The sequence below is a fragment of the Oryctolagus cuniculus genome, chromosome 13 (genome assembly GCF_051225735.1).
Source record: "Oryctolagus cuniculus isolate XC-2025 breed Fujian yellow rabbit chromosome 13, ASM5122573v1, whole genome shotgun sequence".
Lineage (NCBI taxonomy): Eukaryota > Metazoa > Chordata > Mammalia > Lagomorpha > Leporidae > Oryctolagus > Oryctolagus cuniculus.
Window position 1 is genome coordinate 19,348,806 of NC_142879.1, and position 10,607 is coordinate 19,359,412.

The window sequence follows — 10,607 nt, forward strand, 5'->3', positions numbered from 1 at the left end:
TCTTTGTCTTTCAAATAAACGATATTAAAAAAAAAGATTGATTCATTTATTTGAAAGAGTTACAGAGAGAGAGGGAGCGAGATCCTCCATCCACTGGTTCACTGCCCCAGATAGCCACAGTGGCCAGGGCTGGGCCAGACTGAAGCCCGGAGCCAGGAGCTTCTTCCATGGCTCGCATATAGGTGGCAGGGGCCCAGCACCTGGGCCATCTTCCTCTGCTTTTCCCAGGCCATTAGCAGGGAAGCTGGGTCAGAAGTGGAACTACCAAGACAGGAAGCTGCGTCCACGTGGGATGCTGGTGCGGCAGGCGATGGCTTTTACCCCCTGTTCCATAACACCGCACCCAGTCCTTGTGGTTTCTAATCGAGGCTCTTAGGAGTAGGAGAGTTCTTCCTCTGTGTGTATTGGAACACAACAGCAGCCCGGGCCCCAGGCTGCCCTGCTGCCGGCCCCTTGTGTCGCTCCCTTGCTGCCGGTCCCCCGTGGGGCCGCCCCCGGGCCTTGATGCCACGAGGCAGCTTTCCTTCGGAAGCCCCCAGCCCCTCCCAGCATCGCAGCACAAAGCCCAAGTGTTCCTCCCTCTCAGCACGCGGTGCCAGCCCCACCTGCCCACGCCCCCAGCTCGCCCAGTGACTTGTTCTGAGTCGCACACAGTCTGCTCGGGTGCTGCACGCCGTGGAAGTGTGGAGTACCCCCTCCCCGAGGCTGACCACACAGGCTGCGGTGGGAGTGGGAACCCAGAAGATCCTTCTCACCCAGGCCTTGTCCCTGTGCCTTGGCCGTGCGCATACCACGTGCCCAGCTCCTCCCACATCCTCTCTCCCCCAGCTTGTCACTGCCCGCGGGCCGGCCCCCACGAGGTGGCCCCCACGAGGTGACGGCTCTTCTCGTCCTCAGATCATCTCTGCGATACCCACGCAATCCCTGAAGTTCCTGAAGGAGGCCGGGCACGGCACCACCAAGGAGGAGATCAGCAAGGACGCCGAGGGGCTGGATGAGATCGACCACGCCGAGATGGAGCTGCGCCGAGGCCAGATCCTCTGGTTCCGGGGCCTGAACCGGATCCAGACCCAGGTACTCCGCTCGTGGTCTCTGCTTGCCCCAGGGGAGGACACCACCCCATGCTGGGAGAGGGTGGCGGGCGGCCGGCCTCTCTCCCCGGGCCAGGGCAGCCCCAGCTCCCGAGCTCCAGGACAGAGATGGGGGTTTCTGCGTGGGCAGCTGTGGGAGGCAGGGAGTCCCGGGGCCTGGGCCCTGGGACCTTGTCTGCCAAGCCTGAGAGCTGCGGGCTGGGGCTCGAGCGCTCTCTGCCGCCCTCTGTTGGATGGGCAAGCTTCCTGCAAGCACTGGACCAGACCCCAGGGTAGAAACTGGGCAGTGTCCCTACCCCTTCGGAGGAGGAAGTTAGATCCTGGGCCAGCATCCCCCGCAGGCCGCGTGGTGGCCCCCGCGCTGCCGTAACAGAAATCGCCGTTCTCTGGAGGGAGCTCAGGAAAACCAACTCGTGCCCTGACCTCCCACTCAGACCTCCCGCCCTGTGACAGCAGCGTCCCCACGCCCGAGCATCTCTTGCAGGGTTCCGGCTTGCTTCTCAAAAAGGAAGAAGCTGTCATTTCTTCAAACCTCTTCCCTTTTTGCCATTTCTGAAGTGGGATTAGGAAGCGGCTCCTGCTGCTGCTCCCAAGTCCCTGCCTGTCACCTCGGAGTGGCTTCTTTCCTGCCACCTTCCACGCAGCAGCCGAGGCTCCCTTCTGGATCGGGCTGGTCCGTTCCGCCTCTCCCTGCCGTCACCCCACACACCTTATTGTGCCGATCCCGAGGTTCCCCATCTTGGGCCTGTCTCCCTCCGCTGATCCCAAAAATCACGCTCAGCCTCGAAACTGGCCTTGCAGCTGGCTCAGAGAGGTCCCCGGTGCGGCCCGCCTCCCAGCAGATGCAAACATCCAGCCACACACCCAGCAGGCCCGGGCCTCCCACGGGCAAGACGGCAGACGGGGAAGTGGATGAGGGCCGGGCAGGGGAGCCCTGCGGCTGCTCTCCCCTCACTCGAGTCCTCCTCCCAGAGGGGGCTCCCCAGCGGGACCCGCACAGGCCCCTGGGGGTGTGCACAGTGCCCACCCCAGCCGCCAGCTGCCGAGTCCGTCAAGTGCCCCTAGAACCTGGGGCCCGCGGCTCCCATCTCTGCCCCTGTGCTTTCCCAGGGGTCTACTCTTTTCCAAAATAACCTTTCTTTGCTTTTCTTCCCTTCAGGAACACCCGCCTCCTCTTCCATTGCGTGGTTTTTTTCCTAACCAGGAGCCCCTCACTGCAGTGCCTCCTCGCTCCCTCCTTGCCCGTCTCCTCTCCTGGGGGGCTGAGGCCCCCGGCTTCTCCTCTCCCTCCACTGCCAGGCTCTGTCCCCTTGACCATGCACCTCTCTGTCTGGTGGCACTGGCTGCCTGGCTTTGGCCTACGACCTTTCTCTGTTGGAGCACCAGGCAGTCCGGGCCACAGAAACAACCGGCCAGGGATGCTGCAGTGACCACGGCCATGCCACCCCCTCGGGCACCTGCCCCTGTGAGCAGCTGTGTGTCCCCTCGTGGCTCCAAACCCTCGGCCCCAGGGGGTGCTAACAGGATCCCTGCCAGCCAGTTGCTTCTCACTGTCATGGTCCTCGCAACCCCTGGCGACTGGAGGTGTGCCAAGCTGTTATCCAGTCCTGGTTCTAGATTATTCTCCCTGAACTCTGAAAGCTCTAGAAAGCAGAAGTTTTGAGAAACTTAAGGGCCAGAGTCCCGGGAAGGTGAGCTGGCGTCCAGTTTCACTGTCAAGGTTGGGACTCAGCTGCCCGAATGAGTACTGAGTTAGGGGGTCCCTGCAGCACCCCGCCCCCCCATGGAACTGGAACCTCCCCTGTGCCAGGCCTGCCCTCCCGCAGTTCCCTGGAATCCGAATCCAGAAACCAGCCCAGAACACTTCACGGCTTCTCAGGAAGCTTCATAAATGCAAAGGTACTTCAAAAAGTTTGTGGAAAGTGGAATTAAAAGGTAACGTTTATTTTGGTGCAAAAAATCTTGTTATCCATGCATCATGGCTTTTTCATCATTTGCATTTTCCATGAGCTTTTTGAAGGCCGCCCCTCCATGAGAACAACCCTTTGTTCACAAGGTGCCCGCTTTCCGGCCTCCACTCCCGGGGAGGTGCGGCGGGCGAGAGAGGCAGCACCTTTCCCGGTGCCCCGGTAGATGACCCTGGGCGTTAGCTAAGCGTGTGGGCGCGCCAGGCACGATTCCTGCAGGTGCACGACAGAGCAGGGACTCCCCTCTGGTCTGTGCCTTGTTCCCTCGGGTTCAGGGGTGACCACGGCAGATCAAGGCCATTGTTGGGAAGCGAATGCGTTCACTGCCCTGCCCATGAGGAGACGTTGGCACAGGCCTGGAGCCTCGGCTGCCACACCCCGGGCTAACTGCTGGACGCTCAGGAACTCCAGCGCGTTCCCTGGCCACGGGCACACGGGCCCTGTCCCCCTCAGCCTGGGGAAAGGGGATCCCAGGAGACTCCGTGATCCCAGGAGTCTCGGGTTCGGGCGCCTTTCCACTCCGGCCGCCTCTGTACGGCCTGCCACACCCCCTGGGTTTTTCCTGAAACACGTGAGTTATTTCCCTGGAGAACCTGCAAACAGAGGCTGCGGTTGACTTGGTGCAGGTGCTGAGCGCCTTCTGTTTCACAGTCGGGGTCAGGACGATGCGCAGGCTCCAGGCCCTGCCTAGTGCAAGGAGGGCCGGAGGCGGGGCAGCCCGCTTTGAGCTCTGAAGACGCAAGGACACCTGCACACTCAGATGCCCAGCACAGCCGGGCTCTGAGTCCTGAGCGGGCATTTGGCTCCATGGTAACCGTTCCTTAACTGAAGTGCCATATGCAATGAGCACCCCCCTCCCCTCACCACTGCTGTGTGTGAGCCACTCTCCTCTCTCTCTCTCTCTCTCTCTCTCTCTCTCTCCTGTGCCCTCCCCAGCCCCCCACCGCCCGCCCTCGCTCTCCTACCCTCTGCTGACTGGGGAGCAAAGCTGTCTCACTCTCTGATTCTTTGCAGATCGAAGTAATTAACACATTCCAGACGGGAGCCTCTATTAAGGGAGTCCTAAGGCGCCAGACCATGGGGCAGCACCTTGACGTAAAACTGGGTCCTAGCTCGTCCTATGTGTCGGTTGCGCCAGTCAGAACCTCCCCCACCACTTCTGTTGCTGCTGCCGCGTCATCTCCTACTGTGGGCAGTGAGTGAGAGTCTCTTACGATGCATGATTTGCTAAGATGACCACAAGAGAGCACGCGGCCTCCGCCCTAACCCACCGTGGTTAGCTTTTCCTTTTGGTTTTTCCCTTTGACCTTTGACCCAAGGGAAGAAAAGACAAAAGTCCCACTCTAAAACCAGGCTGTGTGCCCTTTGATTATTATTTTTCAATGTTGAAAAGCTATTAAACCTTAAGCATTTTAAAGACCAGAATCCTGTTTTCCGCCTGTGCCTCTGCGTCGCTTGTTTCTTCCTTTCCTTGTGTTTTTGTTTTGCTTTGCCTCTTTGTTTTGTTTTTGTTGTTTTCAGGGTTTTTTGTTTGTCTCTTGCTTTGTTTGGCTATGTCGCTGCTCCTCTACTCCCTCTGAGTCTAAACTCTCCCTCCTAAGCTCAGACGCAAGGTGAGGCTGAGTGGACACCCAGGGAGTCTGTTCACTTGAGGGTGACGCGGGGATTGCTTGAGGAGAGGCACACAGAGAGCCACCGTGCCCGTGGGTTTTGACGGCTGCACCTGCCGTAGCCCAGCTAGTTCTGGGCTTGCTCAGACAGCCCTCCTGCTGGCACGCCCCCGGCGGCCATAGCGGGGCAGGTAGCTCAGGGTGGAGGGTCCTGGACCTTTTACCTTGCAGGGCCCATAAATAAAGCAAGCTCTCACTTTAAGAATCTACTGGGCTGACGCCGCCGCTCACTAGGCTAATCCTCCGCCTTGCGGCGCCAGCACACCAGGTTCTAGTCCCGGTCGGGGCGCCGGATTCTGTCCCGGTTGCCCCTCTTCTAGGCCAGCTCTCTGCTGTGGCCAGGGAGTGCAGTGGAGGATGGCCCAAGTGCTTGGGCCCTGCACCCCATGGGAGACCAGGAGAAGCACGTGGCTCCTGCCTTCGGATCAGCGCAGTGCGCCGGCCGCGGCGGCCATTGGAGGGTGAACCAACAGCAAAGGAAGACCTTTCTCTCTGTCTCTCTCTCTCACTGTCCACTCTGCCTGTCAAAAAAAAAAAAAAAAAAAAGAATCTACTGGCCCACTTCTGGGCACGTGGAAGGATCAAAACAACATGTTTTACGTCATCGACTAAGCTATTTTTTTTTTAGGAGTTTCTGGAAGAGCAACCCTCCTTTGCTTCTCTCCTCTGGTTCGATTGCTTCGCCGGTAGCCAGCCCTTCCTGTCTCGTTTGCACGTGCAGTCTAGGAGCCGCTCTGCCAGCCAGCCTGGCGCTGCAATGCCATCCACTCTCGGGCTCAGAGCAGGCGGTCCCGGTGGTAGATTGTCAGACCCTGGCTGACGCTGTGCTCTCCTCTCCCCGGTCACTGGGCCTTTTCCCGGAGGGGAACGCAGGAAGGCAGCCAGCTCTTCCCCGACAGGGCCGTGAAGGAGTTTCTCGGTAGTGAGTCCCTCGTGGGGCTTCCCAGATCTGCGTGTCGAGTCGAGTCCGCGCCTTCAGCCACCCCGCCCAGCCCCGTGCCCAACCCCGGCACAGAGCCGCAGGAAGAGCCTTTGCGTTGTCTGTGGCTTGCCGCATTATGAACCGGGCAGGTTGACCAGAGTTGGATTCGTTTAGATTTTTGAGCCAACCATAAGTGTTCTGGTGTCAGACTTGCGGGGGTGGGGCTTGACAGAGACACGTGCTGCGTCCACAGGCTCAAAGGCAGGCAAGAAAGAACAAGTGTCAGCCCGCGAGTATCCAAGAGCCTCCCCCTCGGGCCTCCCACGTTCCTGTCTTAATCCCGCCTCTCTTCCGCATTTGCTCTCCCTGCTAACTGGTGTCTGTTCCTTCCCTCTCTGGCGGGAAGGGTGAGTGTCGGGAGACTGAGCGGGAGGGAGCCCGCATGCTGGCTCCAGTAGACGCCCGGAGCACAGGCAGGCCGCCCCGGCCTTCCTCCTGGGAAGTCCGGGAAGTCAGGGTCAGGCATTTTCCCATTCCAAATCTTACACGTTGGAATATCTGTCCCACCCTCACGGGACGGCTGTGCAGGGCCTCCCTCTCCAGGGAGAGCCCGGGCCTTTCCTCCCCTGCTTTCTGGAAAGGAAGCAGAAAGCAGCTGAATTCCAGCCGAGGAAAGGGGGTCTCCATCTGACCCCAGAGTGTGCCCGGGCACTGCTCGGGGCTCCTGGGACAGGAGCAGGAGTTGTCCTCAAGGAGCCCCCTTCCCGAATGAGCAGGGAGGGTGGGGGGTCGGCTGAGTGGGCGGGGCTCAGAGCTTGCACGACGCCCGCCTGCTGCGTTAGCCCTGTCCTGCCTCCACTGCTGTCCCCGCACCACACACCACGCTGCAGGGAGGGTGCGGACCTGGGGCGGTGATGTCCCACGGGCGTCCCCTTCTCTCCTGCCGCTGGCCCGGTGGGGGCCCTAGCTTTCTGACACTCAGCTTCCCTTACAGGTGCCCGGTGTCCCTTTAGATCCCCGAAGGTCTGCAGTCTAGGCTGGATGGCTCTTCCTTGTTCCCCCAAAAGCCTCCCCTACCTTTTCCATCTGCTTATCCCCAAATCACTTTTTATCTCCTATAACAATGCTTGGCCACCCAGCAGGTGAGAGGAAAAGCCAGCAAGCAGGACTCCAGACCCTCATTCCAGCCCCAGTTTGTTTAAAAGTCTGTTTTCCACAGTGGATTTCCCATGGACTTGTCTCAGGAAGGCCTCACCTGCGTCTAAAACAGAAGTAGGAAGTCTGACGTCACTGACGCTGAGGGCGCACGCCGTCCTGTAGTGCTCCCCCTAGAGGTTCTGAGATCCCAAAAGCAGATGAGCAGGGTGGGCTGCACTTCTGCAGCAGGTGGGAGCGCTGGGGCCTGTCCATCTGCCCGGGTAGCCCCCAGGGCCAAGAGAGAAGGCGTTGGTTTGGGCCCACCTGACCCCACTTGCCTCGCTCGAAGATCTGACGTGGAGCCGTGGGAAGCGGGAGCTCGCTGGACGCCAGTGGAGCTTCCACTCCCCCGGCTCACCGGGATCGGGAGCAGAGGCATCGTGCAGGTACAGTCCACCCTCGGGTGCACAGCAGGAATCCTAGGAGGGCGAAACATGGGTCCTCAGTCCTGTGCAGTCAGGGGCGCGTGTGGCCCGGCTCCTTGAGTCTTCCTAGCTGAGGTGTTAAGCTGCTTGATCGCACTGAGCGGCAAGAAGTCCTTGCCACGTCCCTGCTGAGGGGGGCTGCAGGCCGTGGTGGGGCGAGGAAGAGCAGAAAACTTAGCCAGTGGACGTGCAGTGTCTCCAGGGAGGAGGGACCAACCGTACTGACGGTGAGCCTTCTTTGCCCAGTATTCTGGAAGATTCTACACAGTGGCAGAAAGCCCTAGGACAGGAGATTCAGCTAATTTATTTGGCTTTCTTTTTAAAAGATTTATTTTCTTTATTTGAAAGATAGAGAGGGAGAAACAGAGAAAAGTCTTCCATCTGCTGGTTTGCTCCCAAAACGGCCACAACAGCCAGAGCTGGACCAGGCTGAAACCAGGAGCTTCTTCCAGGTCTCCCACGAGGGTGGAGCACTTGGTGCATCTCCTGCTTCCCCAGGTGCATTAGCAGGAAGCGGGATCAGAAGTGGAGCAGCCCGGGACTGGAACCAGCGCCCATACGGGATGCCAGCACTGCAGGTGGCATCTTAGCCCGCTAACGCCACAGCGCCGGCCCCGGGGCTGACTGCTCTGCTGGCTCCTCCACACTCTTAGGTCCTCTCCATGAGTGTGCTCTGCCTGAGCAGCAGCAGAACGAGAGAGATGCCCTGCCCCAGTGTTCAGCACTTCGCCCCGCCCCGCCCCAGCCTCAGCAGCTTCCCCTGCGGAGGAGACCAGGATCAGCCACCTCCCCGCAGCTACAGCTGCCCTGAGGCCACGCCCCTCCAGGTTCTCTGGCATCCAGTCCTCTCCCCCTACCCTGATTCTCCCAGCCCAGGCTCAGAGAGAGGGAGGGAGAGCGAGAGAGTGAGCTACAGGTGAGGACAGCGGAGCTGCCCAAGGAGCAGATCCTGGTCCCAGACATCAGTCCACATCAGCTTCTCCCTCTGGACCCCTTCCTGTCGGTGCAGGAGGACAAAGGCTGACGCGGGCTGGTGCAGTCCCCTTGCCCGCCCTCTGGGATGCGCCACTCGTGTGCAGCACAGCTTCCTGGACTGGGTTCCCCGCCCCGTCTCTCCCTTTCCCTTCTCCACGCGGAACCGTGTTCCTCTTCACAGTTTGCAAACAGCTGGAGGCAGGGGCTTCGTTGGGCGCAGAGACAGGGACATGGATTTGGGTTGTGGGAGCCAGGCCTCCCCTCGTAGGCAGGAGGAGAGCGTCCTTTGACACCTGTGTTTTAGCCTCGTCCAGGGGAGCAGTGAAGGAGTCGAGTCCCCTTTTCTCTCGGGGAAGGGGGCCCAGCGGAGGCTATGGGATGTGACCCCGTGCATGCCTCTGACCGCGAGGGCAGCTCACTCGGTTGGAGGTTCTCGTTGCCTGCATGCGGCCCACACAAGTGAACACTGGTTTGTCTGCCTGGCTGTGTAGCGGTTACAGTCACTTGTCACTCAATGTGCAGATCGGTTTCCTCTTGGCCCTTGGAGGGGGGTTCAACAAACAATGAAGCTTAGATGTATCATTTTTTCCCATCCCGCATTCACGAAATGTTTGGCCTCGACACAGAAGTCCACACGTGTGAATCTTTTTTTTTTTTTTTTAACGTTTGGCTGTTAACTTGCGCCCAGTTCCAGCGTCTTTGCCCTCCATCCGAAAGAACTAATGACTCATTTTGTTTTCTGTTTCATTTTAAAAATGGATTGTTTGGGAATGCTGACTTTGCTTTGGGTTTCCTGTTTTTTTTTTTTTTTTAATTCAGCTTCCGATGCGTCACAATTGTCTGCCATCACTCACCCCCACCCTGCCCCCTGCTTGACATTTGAGCCTTGCGATGTTTCTCATGCCCCATGGTCTCTTGGTTTTTGGTTGTGGAGCAGTTGTTTGTGTCTGGGCTTTGTTTCTCTCCTCGCTGGTTGCCTTCCTGCTGGCCGATTCTCACTGTGCTGTTTTCTCGTCCTCCTCCTGCTTCCCCCGGTGCAGATCAAGGTGGTCAGAGCGTTCCATAGCTCCCTCCACGAAAGCATTCAGAAGCCCAGGAACCAGAACTCCATCCACAACTTCATGACCCACCCTGAATTCGCCATAGATGAGGAGTCGCCACGAACACCCTTCCTAGATGAGCAGGAGGACGACAGTCTGCACGAGGCCCTGGACTCTGGGTCCAAGGTGTTCCCGCCGGACGGCGAGGCTGCGCCCTACGCCAACAAAAACAACAACGCGGTGGACTGCAAGCCGTCGCGAGCTGCCACGTCCCGCTCCGACAGCCCTCTGCACAGCCTGGAGACCTCCGTGTGAACACTCGTTCTAGGACCCCCACCCCTGCTTCCCCTGCGCCCCTTCTCATCTGCTCTCCCCGTAAGGCGACGATGCAACTTGCCACTGTCACGTCAGCTGCTCCCAAGTGTGTTTGAACCCCACCCCACCCCCCACCTGAGCACAAAAAAGATGAATAAACAAGAGACCTACCAGGATGGCAGCCAAAACTTGAGCTGGGGTTTGTAGCAGGATCCAGTCAAACCCCGGGCAGGTACTGGCAGTCTCCTCCTCGGGGTGTCCGCTGTCCGTGGTGAAATGATGACAATCCTCTGGGCGTCACCCCAACCCGAGCCCCGCCCCCGACACCCCCACCCCAGTGTTCACAGCTGCGTGACCTTCTCCTGACTTCGGGATGCTGCCCTGCGGGTCTGGGCCGGTGATCAGCCACGCTGAGAGCTGAGACAGACAGACAGCCCGCCCCAGATGAAATGCGGAGAGGTGTGGAGTCAGCCGGCTGAGTGAGCGAGCTCACAACAACTGTCCCGTTTTAAACGCTTCACCTGAGGGCCTCTGGCTCCTCCTGCCCTTCCGGCCCCACCTGCCCGGCATCCTCTCTGTCTCTCGTGAGCCCCATCGTCTCCCTCCCCCCGGCTTGTTTCTGTTTTAGCGCTGTGTCTGTTGAGAGACTAGAGAGGACGTGGGTGCATCGCGCGGACCGGCACCGTTCTCCCTCCTGGCCCGGTAGAAATCTCGGTGTAGTTGCACAGGCAGGGAGGCTCCCTTGAGGAAGGGTCCTGTGGGAGCAGCTAGGGGCTGCCGAGGTCACCTGCTGTTGCCGGGCTACCTTCTGCTTCTAAACTGCCATCCGGCGGGCGGGGCTGGGGAGGCTCAGGTGCAGGGGGAGCGCGGCCTCCGCTGGGGCGCCTGCACACATCCGGGAGAGTTTACCAGGGGCCTGAGTCCTGGCCTCGTCCTCAAGGGATGGCAGAAGGGGGAGCTGGGGGTGCCCTGCCCCCTGGCTGGACTTGCAGCCAGGAGCTGGCA

General features: G+C 59.6%; 1 protein-coding gene across 4 annotated transcripts in view; it reads left to right on the forward strand.

Annotated features, from left to right (window-relative positions):
- ATP2B4 (ATPase plasma membrane Ca2+ transporting 4) overlaps positions 1–9,790 on the forward strand; it is an 89,583-nt gene extending 79,793 nt beyond the window's left edge. For 2 of the 4 annotated variants that reach the window (XM_002717580.6, XM_089311331.1), the window contains exons 20-21: positions 898–1,074; positions 9,288–9,790. In XM_002717580.6, the coding sequence (XP_002717626.2) occupies positions 898–1,074; positions 9,288–9,602 (492 nt within the window). In that variant the 3' untranslated portion in view covers positions 9,603–9,790. Of the gene's footprint in view, positions 1–897; positions 1,075–4,072; positions 4,254–9,287 lie in introns of all 4 variants that reach the window. The other 2 variants (XM_051821144.3, XM_089311332.1) reach the window with 2 other exon arrangements.
- The last annotated feature ends 817 nt before the right edge of the window (positions 9,791–10,607 follow it).